This window comes from Pelobates fuscus, chromosome 7 (assembly GCF_036172605.1).
Source record: "Pelobates fuscus isolate aPelFus1 chromosome 7, aPelFus1.pri, whole genome shotgun sequence".
NCBI lineage: Eukaryota > Metazoa > Chordata > Amphibia > Anura > Pelobatidae > Pelobates > Pelobates fuscus.
Window position 1 is genome coordinate 14544680 of NC_086323.1, and position 16346 is coordinate 14561025.

Consider the following 16346-nt stretch of genomic DNA (forward strand, 5'->3'; position numbering starts at 1 on the left):
CACAGATCAGGGAACTCAGCGTGTAACGGACTCAGGTTACAAGGAAGGCACAGATCAGGGGACACTGCATGTACCAGACACAGGTTACAAGGAAGGCACAGATTAGGGGACACTGCATGTACCAGACACAGGTTACAAGGAAGGCACAGATCAGGGGGCAGTGCGTGTACCAGACACAGGTTACAAGGAAGGTACAGATCAGGGGACACTGCGTGTAATAGACACAGGTTACAAGGAAGGCACAGATCAGGGGGCACTGCGTGTACCAGACACAGGTTACAAGGAAGGCACAGATTAGGGGACACTGTGTGTACGACACAGGTTACAAGGAAGGCACAGATCAGGGGACACTGTGTGTACCAGACACAGGTTACAAGGAAGGCATAGATCAGGGGACTCAGTGTGTACCAGACACAGGTTACAAGGAAGGCACAGATTAGGGGACACTGTGTGTACGACACAGGTTACAAGGAAGGCACAGATCAGGGGACTCAGTGTGTACCAGACACAGGTTACAAGGAAGGCATAGATCAGGGGACACTGCGTGTACCAGACACAGGTTACAAGGAAGGCACAGATCAGGGGACTCAGTGTGTACCAGACACAGGTTACAAGGAAGGCACAGATCAGGGGGCACTGCGTGTACTAGACACAGGTTACAAGGAAGGCACAGATCAGGGAACTCAGCGTGTAACGGACTCAGGTTACAAGGAAGGCACAGATCAGGGGACACTGCATGTACCAGACACAGGTTACAAGGAAGGCACAGATCAGGGGACACTGCGTGTACCGGACACAGGTTACAAGGAAGGCACAGTTCAGGGGACACTGCGTGTACCAGACACAGGTTACAAGGAAGGCACAGATCAGGTGACTCCGTGTGTACCAGACACAGGTTACAAGGAAGGCACAGATCAGGGGACACTGCGTGTACCAGACACAGGTTACAAGGAAGGCACAGTTCAGGGGACACTGCGTGTACCAGACACAGGTTACAAGGAAGGCACAGATCAGGGGGCACTGCGTGTACCAGACACAGGTTACAAGGAAGGCACAGATCAGGGGACACTGCGTGTACCAGACACAGGTTACAAGGAAGGCACAGATTAGGGGACACTGCATGTACCAGACACAGGTTACAAGGAAGGCACAGATTAGGGGACACTGCATGTACCAGACAGGTTATAAGGAAGGCACAGATTAGGGGACACTGCGTGTACCAGACACAGGTTACAAGGAAGGCACAGATTAGGGGACACTGCATGTACCAGACACAGGTTACAAGGAAGGCACAGATTAGGGGACACTGCGTGTACCAGACACAGGTTACAAGGAAGGCACAGATTAGGGGACACTGCATGTACCAGACACTGGTTACAAGGAAGGCACAGATTAGGGGACACTGCATGTACCAGACACAGGTTACAAGGAAGGCACAGATTAGGGGACACTGCGTGTACCAGACACAGGTTACAAGGAAGGCACAGATTAGGGGACACTGCGTGTACCAGACAGGTTATAAGGAAGGCACAGATTAGGGGACACTGCATGTACCAGACAGGTTATAAGGAAGGCACAGATTAGGGGACAGTACATGCAGCAATCCAAGTTTGTCTTGTAGGACATCCCTGGATGTGGGCTTCATTTTCCCATCCTCCTTTTGTACCCTAATGTATTCAGTGCAGTGAGAGAGAGAGAGAGAGGGGGAGAGAGAGAGGGAGAGATAGAGCTGCCACAGTCCCCCTCTGAGAGTACAGTCACTGGTATTTGCAGGCTCAGAGAGGAGACAGCCCTCTCACACAGTGCTGGGCTGTGTGCATGTGTGTGTGTTCAGCTGAGGCTCTCCCATCTGCACATGTAAAGGAAGACAGACCGGGAGACAGGAGTCCAGGGACACAGCTCAGCCTCATTCTCACGGTAAGTACAGCTGGCACTGGGCACTGGGAGGCAGAACTTTTGGGATCCTGGGTCCTGGCAGCAGGCTGTGTGGGTACCTGAGCCTTGGGGAGACCGGGCTGTGCCTGTCAGGGGACAAAGTGCAACTTTCTGGGGCAAGTTTGCAGCTTGTGACTGCTGGTAACATTGTACATCCTGTGCTTTTATTTTATGGCAAAGAACAAAATGCAGGTTTATAGGAAGCCCCCAGCACAGTGTGCACCAGGGGGCAAAGATTACTACCTGCTAGTACTGGAGGGGGCATGCCAGGATCCCAAATGTTACTAGAGGGGGCATGCCAGGATCCCAAATATTACTGGGGGGGGGGCATGCCAGGACCCCAAATATTACTGGAGGGGGCATGCCAGGATCCCAAATATTACTGGAGACCCCAAATATTACTGGAGGGGGCATGTCAGGACCCCAAATATTACTGGAGGGGGCATGCCAGGATCCCAAATATTACTGGAGACCCCAAATATTACTGGAGGGGGCATGTCAGGACCCCAAATATTACTGGAGATCCCAAATATTACTGGAGGGTACATGTCAGGATCCCAAATATTACTGGAGACCCCAAATATTACTGGAGGGGGAATCCCAGAACCCCGCACATTTCTGGAGGGGGCATGCCAGGACCCCAACTATTTCTGGAGAGGTCATCCCAGGACCCTAAATTTTTATGGAGGGGGCATCTTGGGACCTCAAATATGTCTGGAGGGGGCATCCAGTAATCCCAGATTATACAGAAGGGGGCATCCAGTATCCCCAGATTTTACAGAAGGGGGCAGCTCAGCACCCCAAATATTACTGGAGGGAGCATTCAAGGACCCACAATATTACTGGAGGGCTATCCATATACACCAAATGTTATATAGGGGTCATCCCAATATCCCAAAATGTATTGCAGGGGTATCCCAGGACCCAGCTGTTATTGGAAGGGGCATGTCTGGAACCAAATGTTGCACTAAGGAGGCATGTCAGGACCCATATATTACTGGAGGGGGGCATCCCAGCAATACAGCTATTGGTGCTGTGTGGGATGCCAAGACCCCAACTAAGGAGAATGGGACCAGGTGTGGTGATGAGAGTTGAGCCATTCATTCCACACTGAGAGTTCCATTTCATTTTATATCACTTTTTGTTTATTTATTTGCAGATGTATATAGATATATATTATTTTGTGGAAATTAGACATCATTGTTCATAGAAATCATTGTGTTTGCAAAAATAAATATAAATCAGGATATCTGGCTGCCTGTTATTGGATGTAGGTATATGTATATTGATGTATACCTACAAACATGGGTTTCCATCTGGAGATTGTAATTTATTATTAAAGCATTATAATTTAATAATATTTTATCTATCTATCTATCTATCTATCTATCTATCTCTCCATCCATCCAGATATATATTTACAATACTGGGATTCCATCTGCAGGTGAAATCCTCATTTTCTCCTCTGAACTCTAACGCAATATAGAGAGTTATTCTAAATATTTGCTCTATTTCGTTAGTGCCCCCTTGGCTGGGGAGTAATGTGGGGTGTCTGTCTCATTACCCCTCTACGTCTGGCTAAACGCCTGCACTCCCAGCTATGTTAATCCACTGAGTTAAGGGGATCTGGGTTACAATGTTGCCACTTTTTTTTTTGCTTTTTCCTTCCTGGAAGTCCTGAGAAGGCACATATCCACTCAGCGGGAACCTTCTTGGAATTGTTGTTAAGTTTTAAAAATAAAATTCAAGAGGGAAGTGTGTGAATTGAGCTTAAATACCCGATGGGAAGCAAATTCCTCACCTTGTGATCAAGATACATATAAAAAAACATCTGTTTGGCCACAATGAAATGATTAGGGCTAGCCACACAGCCTTGTCCTGCCACACAGGAAACGCTCATTTGAAGTGATTGTTGCAATACATTTCAACGGTTCTAGCATCCTCCTTTCTGCAGGAGACCTTTGTTTGGGACGGACTGTTTCGTTAGGCCTTTATCTTTTTGTGTGTGTGTTGGGTGAAACAGTTTAAATAATTGTCCCCAATGCATTTTCTTTGTAAGGGAGATAAACACCTGATGGAAGGGACATAGGACCAGCTGCGAGATGTATCATTTATTGTCTTTTTTTGGGAGGGGGGGGAGAAATTCTAGAATTTCACTCGGCACAGTAATATGAATTATCTTATTAAATCAGAAATGTTACAACAACCCCTAGTTAAAACATTGGAATAAATTCTAATGCAGATAACACCGTGATCGGACGCACAAATATATTGCAAATGTTGGCTAGGATTTTATTTTATAAAAAGTGTGTGACTATGTATTATATTCTCAAAATCGAGTGGATATTTCGTTTAATCTGAAAGATGTGGTTATTTATTTTAATCACATTTATATTACATTGCACCTGAAGGATGGGGTGATGTTTTTTAAAATCACATTAAGTCCCTATTCTTTTAAGAGTGAGGGGATCTTTTAAAGGGTTGATTTGAGCAACAGCATTCTAAATTTTATTTACTTATTCGTAAATATGTTTTCGAGAGCCTACAGTATTCTACTCGGGCGGGATAAACTACATTTATTATAATGTTCATAGATCAGGATAACAGCTAATATTTAGTAGGGGGAACCGAAGCAAAAAAGGACGAGACAGAGAATTCCTTGTCTGCAAACACCGATTCTTCACCCACCAACAATTTAGGAGCCAGCTTGTTTCATTGTATCTGTGGTTTTAGAACTTTATGCAGATCGATCTCTTTCTCTATTTTTTTGACTACATCATATCTATGCAAATTTATTTAATTTTAAAATAAAACCTCACAGTTCCTTAAATATTTAACCCTAATTACCTGCAGAAAAAAAAAGAAAAAAAAAAAAGATAAATACTCTTCTTGCCTGCCGTGTCATTGCACACATGACAAGTTTGTTTTTTGGTCTTTATTGTGATCGTTATTGAAAATATTTGGCTTCTAGTTTTTGGCAAAAAAAAAAACCCTGACAATATATTGGTGTTTTAGTAAAAATTATTTATTTTGTTTGCTATCCATCTATCAAAATAAATGTTAATAAAATAGATATGGCTGAATGTATTTAAAAAATAAAATAAAAAATTTCAGCTGTTACCAACCTGTAAAAACATGTATTTAAAAAAAGTAAAAATAATAAAAACTAATATTTATTGTATCTGGTAGCATAAAATAATTCAGATATATTCTGTCCTTTTTCATATTTTGATTTTTAGTTTAAGCTAATTTACTATTGACTGCAATATCCCAAAACATGTTTAAAAACTTTAAATTAGGACCTGATGTAAAGTAATCTGATTTTTATTTTGCCGAGAACTATTTTATAGGGAACATGAAAGAATGTAGTTTTTATTAAGCTGTTTTTCTTTAAATTTAGGACAATGTGTTTATTCATATCCCAGTCTTTGCATATAATTATCTGACCACAGAAATGCAACCTGTTGTGTGTAAAGGGTCTATATTTGCTTTTTAATTATTTACATTCAATGCCAATAAGTAAATTGCTCAAAGTCTTTATAAATTTTTTTTATTCTTTTAAACATTTCAAACAGATTTTTGTATGCTTGGGCAAAGTTTTATTGGGTCCTTTGATTTCATACAAAGCAGCTTCTGAATTCGGTATTTTAAAAACAATTTGTTTAGATCCATGCTTTAAAAACACACAATCCTTACAAAAATTCCAGAAGGCTTTAAATAACTCTACTTGTTAGAAATGATTATTTATTTATCCCCGCTCTATCCAATCTACTAAATAATATATTCTTGCAATTAATGCAATATTTGTTTTTGTATGACGTTTAATAAAAGCTTATTTCACTTATTGCAGTCTTTAAATTACTATTGGTTAATGTGTTGGGTGCTAATCACGTAGTTGACTTTTTTTATTTTATATTTGTTGAAAATATTATTTAATTCAAATATCATGCAGAATAAAATAAAATCTAAGGGGTGATTTAATTTAGTCGGGTATCCTGCATAATTTGTAATAAGCTGTTGTGTGTCTATATATATTTTTTGTTGTTGTTGTGTGTGGTTGTTGTATTTTATATTCTACGGTAATGTGGAAATTCTATCCTTTTTGGAGACACATCCTTCCAATCTTGTTCAGTTAATTCAGCAAAGACAATTCTGCTGTAGATCCTGAGTTTGCCTCTTGCTCGGGAAAAGTAGCTGATGATATATCTGGTAGATGTTTTCGATTGCTGTCTGTGAGTTCTCTTACCTCCTTTCACCGTGGTTGTCAGCTCTCATTACTTGCTATTGATCCTTTTGCAAAGTGAGAAGTGAACTAAAATTAATGTCAATCCCACTGCCCGGATCAATAACCGGAGTTATTTTAATCTGGATTTTGCACTGGGTGCTAAATTAAAAAAAATCAGCATACTGGCAGGAATATGTATCGTTTTCCTGCGGTTACTCCTGCTATGTCTTCGGAGACATTGGTTGCTCACTTCTTTCTGATTATCCTGCAATCCATATTTTTTTAATTAAGACGCTCTGTTGGTTTTCTTATATAGGGTGCTGTGTTTAAGAAGATGACATCTTGACATTGCGAGTGTATTAACTATAGATCTCCATAAGGACTGCGGTTTGCAAGCGTAGCATCCTTTCAATCTACCGTGGATACCATGGCAAAAGATGTTGATGAAAAATTTGAGAGGTTCATTTTCTATAAATTCTGATGATCTTGTAAATATCACAAATGTGTATTAATTTTCCTTATTTAATGACGCTAAAAATTCTACTGCAATGTCGAATCACAGTTTGTGATTTCTGGTTGAACAAAGTGCCGTTTAGAAGAAGCACTGGATATGCATAAACTTCCTTTTTTAAATGATATATATCCAAATTTAGCATATTCTCGTATATAAAAAATTTATATTTTAGTTTGATCAGCTGTGATCTCCTACAATATTATATGTTTCTAAGATCAGACGATAAATAGATAACGTAAAAAATGATATTCAGTTTGTTACTTCAATATTTATTCATATTAATAAACATTATTATGCACATATATCAACGGATTGAAAAGAAGTGAATTTAAAATGATCTAATTTTAGAACATTGTGTCACGAAATATGTCAAGGTCACCGCTGGTGTTGGTATCACACAATATCTTTAACACTTCTCTCTTTCTTTGATGCCTAAACTTGATGAGAAAGTTATTTAAAATTTGAAGAAGGGAAAATAAGTTAATGAGGAATATATAATGTGTTCATTTAGGGTTGATATGTGCTAGGAAGGGTGCCAAATGAGGAGGCAATGTTAGTGTCCCTCTTAAACATACAATTACTCCGTGTGCCAGAGGTAGAACAGCTCACTAAACAGTACGGGTCTTTTAGTATCACCTGTCGGAGCTGATAATCTTCTAGTCCAAAGGTCCTACCTCCAATCAACTATCAAAATCTACAGCTGACGTCTGGTTTGCAACCTAGCAGATTTAAAAAATGTACTCCTACGTAGATTGTTTTTTATTTAAATTTTGTGTGCCTGTCTACATATATGTTTGTGCATGTGTGTGTGTACATATATAGCGAGAGCAGGAGCAAATGACAAAATGAGAGAGAGAGAGAGAGAGAGAGATATTTCTACTTTTCTCTGTCTGTCTGTCTGTCTGTCTATCCTGCACTCTGTCTCTCTGTTATAATTTATATATTTGAACACACACTTAAAATCACACAACACATGCATGTACCCTAGTGTAGATTAGATCACGCGTGCTGTTGTAATAGTTATACCAATGGTGTATGTAACTGATATTATTGTATGTTTGCTTGCGTTCCTATTTAGAAGACATTTAGCTTGTCTGTCGCTTCAGATGGCTCCTAGAAGCCGTGTATCCTTATTTCTGATTCTGTGGGATATGTTATGTCCATATCGTGTATTCTTAGAGAAGACTACAATGTACCAGCAAGTGAACTGATTTTAAGGAAGGGATGAAAGAAATGCTGGACAATATGCTGTTAAATAAGATTGGCCAGACACGCTCACCACTTTGTAGCCCAAAGGGTTAAAAAATAAAATTAAAATAAAATAAATATATATATATATGTGTGTGTGTGTGTGAGAGAGGGCAGATTTAACCGTTTACTTCTCAGTGGAAATTCCCTGGTGAGGGCAGTTGTCAAAGGTCAAAAATCTGTAAAAAGCAAAGGAGAAATTCAGAACATTTTTCTATTTTAAAAAAAAAAAAAAAAAAATTATTGTGAGAATCAGTCTGAGAAATAATTAGAATAAAAGAAAGATTTTTCTCCCATAACCAGGAGGCTAACACCTCTGCAGATTTCAGGACTCGTTTCTCCTTCCTACATGTCGGTTTGGCTGAACCTGTTGCACACAGACTTATCATTTGAATTCCTGATGCCAAACAATGGGCGACGTGGCTAATAAAATAATCCGAAATAGATGACTTTGTTTTTAAGTGTCTGTCCGTGGTACCGTTTTCCAGTTAGACCCGTTCCAAATTACTAGTCTCAGTCTTGTTTCAGAGTTTAACGTACAGCCTTTCATGTTCACTATTAAACGCGCGTGCTTTGATTTAAAAGGCAGTGCTGGTTTTATATGATAAAGTTAAAAAAAAAAGATGTTTTATTAGCCTCCAAAGAAAAAAGCAATATGTTGAGAGGTGTTTTGTGCTCCGTTCCAGTATTTCTTCTGGTTTGTTTACATGACGGGTGCTAACCCACCCAACAGAAATACATACGGCATCAACCTTGGGTTTCTCATTCTCTGTTGTTTATTATCATTTTTTTTAACAGTATTTCCGGTATCCTTCTCTAGGTTTTTCAATAATTTTTTTGCTAAAAAAAGTTTGTAATTTTTTCTAAATTAAGGCCTTACTACGCATTATTTTATCTATTTCAAATTATATAGGTAAATCTTAAACTGGAGAAATCCCCAAACTTTCCCTCTCCATGACAATCTTCATTGACAGTATAGTAGAAATTTCTGGTGTATGTGTCCGTTTGTTATATTTTTCTACGTTTGAATTTCCAGTGTGTTATTATTTCTAGACTAATTTATTTTTTCAGCAGCAGATTTACATTAACCCTTTGGGCACCAAGTATTACTGCTCCCCCAAGCTTCCTTCGGACCGATACCTTGTATACCTTAAAAAAAAAATATTTAAACCTGCGATTGCTTAGTCTTATTATCCTGGGTGCTTAGTGCGGGGCGGCGATGCATGGAACGTGTCTAGGTAGAGACTAACTGTGTAAAACATACCAGCAAAAAAAAAAAAAAATATCTGATTTAGTATGGCACAGTCCGATGATGAAAATGAGCCGAGTACTGATTGTTGCTGCAGCACAGACATAGGGAAGAGCCATCAGCAATGCAAACGAAATCTGTTTTGAAAGTAGAAAGGGATTATCGCTCATTGGCCCCTGCGCAGACTTTGTTTAACAAGGAAGGTGATTTAGTAATTTATTCTTCTAAGTCTTATCTGACTGCCTCCTCAATCTATACCCTACGCCTATCCATTAACCAAGACAACATCATTTAGTTCTGCCCCCTTCTGTAAGTAACCCTCGCATATAAACCTTTACTTGGGTGTTGGATACACAAGAAGGGTTAACACATTATTGCCATCTGATATGTCTGCAATGAATGAGCCAATACATCGCTATCTGGATATATATCATTATTTTTTTCAGTTTAGACATCTGGTTATTTAGAATAAATGGTTGTACAAATATATATTTACAGAACAAAGCAAAACAGCTTAATATGCGAAGGGACTCTCTACATTTGACACATTTTTAACAATTATTTTCAGAATACAAATATGCACCTTTACTGAAAAATAAAAAAAGTATTTATTTTATGAAATATATATATATATATATAAAAAAAATCCAATGTCTCGATTTTTTTTAGTGCACATTCTTCTTAAGGCTGTGTTAATTCCTTAATTCTGCAAAATGTAATTTTGTTTAATTTATTTGACTAAATAAAACTCTCAACAGACTGTATAATAAACTCAGCGACAATGTAAAAAGTAATTAGAAAGTTAAAAAAATAATAGTTAAAAAAAAATACACATTTCAAAGTGGAAATGAGTAAGTGGGCACTTTATAAATAATACAGATTTTTTTTTTACATTTATTTACATTGGAGCTTTAAAAAAAGGAAAAAATAGATTTTATTTTATTTTATTTTTTATATTCTCGGATATAATTTTTTTTGGGGGGGGGAAACCTAGCAAAGTCTAGAAACCAACAGGTGAGAAAAAAATAGCAAATGTTATACGATTATAATTTAGTAGTAGGATGAATCCATGTCAGATGGAAATTTTACATAATATTAAAATATATGCTATATTGCAGTCAGGCCTCTAGGCAATAAAAGGGTATGAGACTTGCCTCCTACCCCTGTGTGACAATGCGCATCTCGTCCATCTGACTCGAAACCTGTTGGCGGCCAGCTGTGTGACTGTTGAATAAACTAGGAGAGAGAGTTGCTTATTTTGTAACATGGCACATTTTTATAGAGCTTTATCTCCCATGATGCTTTTCTACTTCACCCACAGCATCATGGATGTCTTAGATTCATAATAGTGTAGACCTGTTGGCTCCTGATACTCTAAATGGAAATATTGCAAACAAGACTAAGACTTTCTTACTGATTATATCTTAAGAGTTGCTTTTAACATCACGGCCTCAACCATCTCTGTTTTGTCTCCTTTCTCTTTGTTTTTGGGATACAGGGTTTGTAGAGGAAAAATGCAGTGACGGAGCCCATATTTTTCCCAGCTCTGGTTGCGCCAGCCCCCAGAGGAGTCTTCACCCTATCCTTTGACCCGGCAAGAGCCAACAAATCCGCAATGGATCTTCACCGGGCTGCTTTTAAGATGGAGAACTCTTCATTCCTCCCCAACCCTCTGGCATCACCAGCACTGATGGTCTTGGCTTCCACTGCCGAAGCAAGCCGTGATGCATCCATACCTTGCCAACAACCGAGACCTTTTGGAGTGCCGGTGTCAGTGGATAAAGAAGTCCACATTCCATTCACCAATGGTTCCTACACTTTCACCTCCATGTATCATCGCCAAGGAGGGGTTCCCGGACCTTTTCAAAACCGTGACTTTCCACCTTCTCTACTTCATCTGCACCCTCAATTTGCCCCGCCCAACTTGGACTGCTCTCCAATCAGCATGCTCAATCATAGTGGTGTGGGCGCCTTCCGGCCTTTCACCTCCCCTGAGGAACGTGAAAGCTACCAGTCAGCCTTTACTCCAGCCAAACGACTCAAAAGCTGCCATGAAAATGACTCCCCTCACCTGCGCTTCTCTGATGCGGATGGGAAGGAGTATGAATTTGGGGCTCAGATCCCTACGGGGTCTCCTGGGGGACTCAAAGTGGACGACACAGGGAAAAAACTTTTTGCTGTGTCCGGCCTGATATCAGACAGAGAAACCTCGTCCAGCCCTGAGGATCGCAATGATAGATGTAAGTACTATTTAATATGTTTTATTACACTCACTGTATGCTTGTGTTTGCTTTGAATTGTTGAGGCTTCGATTGGAGACGACTCACTAAACACATATTATCAATCTGCATCAACAAAGGGATCACTAAATAGCATTTCTCATGGATTGTGAAAATACTAAACTCATCTACTCTTTCAGGATTATTTAATTCATGTTTCTATTTAGAATTTAGAAATGTTGGTCTTGTAAATATTTAAATAAATTATATCACCAGCAAATTCATTAGACTAGGCGCTGCAAATTGTGACCAATTCTGGAACTATTTCATTCCAGAGTGAAATATTAAATCCAGTATCTTTTTTTTTATTCCATAGGATTCTAACGCCCACCAGCTCCAACAATAAGCTGGGTGTGAGTTTGGGGTTTATAGTTAAAATTGTAACATAGTCTCTTATATACTTTTAGTGCATAGAGAGAGACAGTTGATGATGGCAGTCAGAATAACAGCAGGAAATTGGGTCAATGATGGTCGTTTATTGTGGGTAGAGACCTCTCGTTAACTGGGATATACCTACAGTTTAGTTGAGTCTGCATCAATCCTGAAGATCTGCAGTGAGTCGTTCTGAGGCCCAAAACGCTAACACTAAATTTAATGTGTAACTTGCAAATAACACTTTTATTTTAAGAAGATTGCTTCTTTATGCATTTGATGGATCTTTTCTGGACCATTAGAGGCTAACCTAGGCTGAAGGTAGATATGAGGGGTTTAAAGTGGCTTGAAAACGTTACTCTGTGCATCTCAAGGTAGACAAATAGACAGATATATACATACATACAGAGCTTGGTTGGCATCAGAACCAGTACTAATATATCCTTGTAGGAAACAAAATCTTGAAATACCCCAATTTGGAAATTTCATGAATATAAACTGCTTGTGGCTTAAAGCAAAATTGTCACCAGTGTGATTTTTTTAAATCAGAATAGTTTACTAAAATTAACTAAAAAAGTATCTAAAAATGTAATATTTTTCAAATATTCCTAGTTTAAATTTTTCTAATTGACAGGCTCTGCCGGCACAGTATGTCAACCAGATTAACCCCTACTGCTCCGAAGCATGGCTAGTGGGCCGTATGGCGCTAATGAAGGAATGCACTCACATGGTGTTTCTCTGTAGATTACTGAGCATGCGTTAAGGTACCTGAGGCATCATGGGGCAGTGAAGTCACCCAGAACACAAAAGTGCTTCTGCTTTGAATTTCATTTGTCACCTAACCACTACTTTATTGAATAGATTTACTGAATAGGAATATAAAAATATGTAAAACTAAAAACACAAAACACCAAAAACACTAAATGAAAAAGTCGAGGAAGCAAAGACAAAGTTGTTATCTGCAATGTAGCTTTAATTAAAATAGATTCTGTAATGGGTAAGTAGATATCAGTCTGGCTAAGGGTCATGGGAGCTTCAGGTAGCCTTACTATGAAATCTTACACTCTTACGCGTTGTACTAAAGAAATACTAAATGGAATACTGTGACTTTAAATCATCTCTGCAATGGGTTCTAACAAACTCAGGGGGATAATTTACTAAACTGTGATATTGAAGAACTGACGAGCGAATTGCAATTTATTTACGGTATATAAAATAATTGAGTAGGGGAATTTTTCTAGCGCTGTTAGTTTGACATAATAGTTCTACACAGTTTAGTAAATAGCCCGCTTTCTTGCCTGTTTATATAACTCAGAACTAATTCATGCTTAGTATTTTAGAACGGTCTCCTTCTCTTTCAATGCCACAATGATTGTTTCCGCAGAGCGTGTAACGTTGCAGTTTATTTTTTTAGGATACGCTGGACTGTTAAGAAAATACATTAAAAATGAACCCCCCTCCCTCATAAAAAACTCCACGCAGAGTCATTTAACAAAGATGCAGCCACAGTCGACAGCAGCAAAATATATCCTGACATTCGCAGCTAGCCTGGCATAAAAAATGACACACACACACACAGCGCAGATGATAAAAACTCCCATAGGAGCTTACGGATAATTTTTAAACCAAAGAAATACTTTTGTTCATTTTTTTTCCACTCTCCCTCTCCGGCGTGTAAATTTCTTTTCTCTCCGTAAAGTGAAGCTTTGGATTTTCTGTCTTCCGTAGCGAAGTGTCTTACCGTTACGACGCCGCAGAGGGTAATTGAGATGTCCTGCTTCTTCTCTCTAGACGGAGCTACTTTCCTGGGCTGTCTGCTTGAATTAGACACCACGTTAACTTTCCACTACTAAAAAAATGCTGGCGATTAAGCCTCGTGTACCTATACCAATCTCAGCAGCCGTAAATACCACTATCCCTTGTAAATCCTGCTCCGTGATCGAGAGACACCCTCTACAGGCCATAGAGCCATTTAAACCCTTGGAATGACAGGTCCTGTTACAATACCCTGAGGCTGCTGTGACCATAATGGCAGAGACACCTCGGGTTCTATTCAGTGGTTGGGAGTCTGGGTAAAGTGTTTGCAAGACTGAAATGAAAACATCTGAGTTATCGAAAATCACTAAATCACCTTCGACCCATAGGTTGAACTTGAAAGAGCCTGACCCATTTTTTTTACATTTCTTTTTAGGTTAGAAGTAATAATTAGTATCCAGGTTTTTGATGATAATACATTTCAGAATGCTCAACGATACACAATCTTAACTGTATCATTACACGTTCATTAAACAAAAACTAAAACTATTGGGATGTTGGCCTTAGAGAACCAAGACTGGCTCTGCAACCCAGGGTCTCAGTTTTGTTTGTTTTAATGTGTCATGTAGTGTAATTGTCCAGCATATAATTATATGAAGATTTTCACCCCGATATAAATCTACGGTATATTTCTAGTGTTTTTAGTCTCCATACGTCTAAGTGTTGATTGTGTTCTAACACCTCCAGCAGAGAGAATGGGACGGAATGCTAATAATCTCTTGTTAAGTGCGGATAGGGGATTTTCCCAAGATCACTGGCAACTCCACGTCCAAGCTGTGCTTGCATTGACCGCAAGTCCATTAGCATGAACCTCCTCGCTGCTGTTCTAGCCGTGGATAGGGTTATTTTTCCTGGCAACGCTCAGAGAAGGGCTGGAGAAAGACGTACGGTTGGACGCCCATCTGCCCAAGCTTGGCTGAGTATGGCTCTGTCGATGCCAAATTCGTGCCCTGAATGTCTAAAGACTGGGTTGTTTTTTTTGGAGTGTGGGCAATGGGAGACCCTCGGCTCCCCATAAATTGATCTCTAAAACACTCTTCTTGTCCACCATGGTTTTGAGACTAATACTAAGTACGTTTCAGACTTGGGATGAGGGATGTATTTTAATATACATGTTTGCATCTTGTTACAAAACATTTTTAAAGCCTAGATTTTCACTTTATTTTTTTTTGCTTGCTCTCCAGCACTGGAACAGTTAAGGAAGTAGATTTGCATTAACCCACGTTTGTTCCCAGGCAGCTGATAGGCTGAATAGGTTAATATGTTTTAATTATAGATATACATATTAAAAAAAAAAATGACATTAGAATACACTATATCTAACGCAAAAAGAGGAAAGCCAGTTCTGGAAAGTGATGAATCCTACTATAGAGAAAGAGTAGTAGTTACAATGAATTGCCTGCTTGTGGAAGCGGTAAAGGCTCGAACAGTAAAATAAATAAATGCAGTAATTATTTGGATGCCAAATAACCAGTGCAAGATATGATATTTGTAAATCTCAATGAGAATATTAAGTATTTTCCTGTGCAGTTTGTATTTAAGAAGCAAAACAGACGTTTCAGTATAAGCAAAACTATCAAAAAATGGCAACAACAAAAACGAGCATCTCTTATAGCAGAGTGGGTTCACCTGAGCCCCTAATTAGAGTCATTAGGGGGTGAGGGTGATGAGAGTTAGAGGTGATATGTTGGATAAGCAGGATTTTATGTTTGTTCCCTCTTGACATTACTTTTCAGTCTGATCCATAGATATGTGTGCGATCCAAAGAATCACAATGTTAGCCGGCTGTTCTCCAAATATCTTTATAAATCTGGATATACAGTGTCTGAACGTCGCTGCTTGGAGTTCGTATGATATTTACAGCCAAGGTGGCAGAACGTGTGACACTGGAAGTGCTTCTGTCTTTAAGTATTATAATGCGGTTCCAACAGTTATCTTAACCGGAATTAAGTCGCTTCTGTAACCCCCCACGTTCCTTACCAGTCTGTCACCTTTATAACCAGCTCTCAAACTGTGATCGTGCTGGTTAACACTGCCAGTGAGTCTGTCTCTCCATCATATAACCAGCTCTCAAACTGTGATCGTGCTGGTTAACACTGCCAGTGAATCTGTCTCTCCATCATATAACCAGCTCTCAAACTGTGATCGTGCTGGTTAACACTGCCAGTGAATCTGTCTCTCCATCATATAACCAGCTCTCAAACTGTGATCGTGCTGGTTAACACTGCCAGTGAGTCTGTCTCTCCATCATATAACCAGCTGTCAAACTGTGATCGTGCTGGTTAACACTGCCAGTGAATCTGTCTCTCCATCATATAACCAGCTCTCAAACTGTGATCGTGCTGGTTAACACTGCCAGTGAATCTGTCTCTCCATCATATAACCAGCTGTCAAACTGTGATCGTGCTGGTTAACACTGCCAGTGAATCTGTCTCTCCATCATATAACCAGCTCTCAAACTGTGATCGTGCTGGTTAACACTGCCAGTGAGTCTGTCTCTCCATCATATAACCAGCTCTCAAACTGTGATCGTGCTGGTTAACACTGCCAGTGAGTCTGTCTCTCCATCATATAACCAGCTCTCAAACTGTGATCGTGCTGGTTAACACTGCCAGTGAATCTGTCTCTCCATCATATAACCAGCTCTCAAACTGTGATCGTGCTGGTTAACACTGCCAGTGAGTCTGTCTCTCCATCATATAACCAGCT

General features: G+C 39.4%; 1 protein-coding gene across 3 annotated transcripts in view; it reads left to right on the forward strand.

The window, feature by feature from the left end:
* The first annotated feature begins 1756 nt into the window (after positions 1-1756).
* The window catches only part of RNF220 (ring finger protein 220), a 245147-nt gene continuing 230557 nt past the window's right edge, over positions 1757-16346 (forward strand). Inside the window, exons 1-2 of one of the 3 annotated variants that reach the window (XM_063427717.1) lie at positions 1757-1917; positions 10670-11411. In XM_063427717.1, coding sequence (XP_063283787.1) covers positions 10787-11411 — 625 coding nt within the window. In that variant the 5' untranslated portion in view covers positions 1757-1917; positions 10670-10786. The remainder of the gene's footprint in view (positions 1918-10669; positions 11412-16346) is intronic. The other 2 variants (XM_063427719.1, XM_063427716.1) reach the window with 2 other exon arrangements.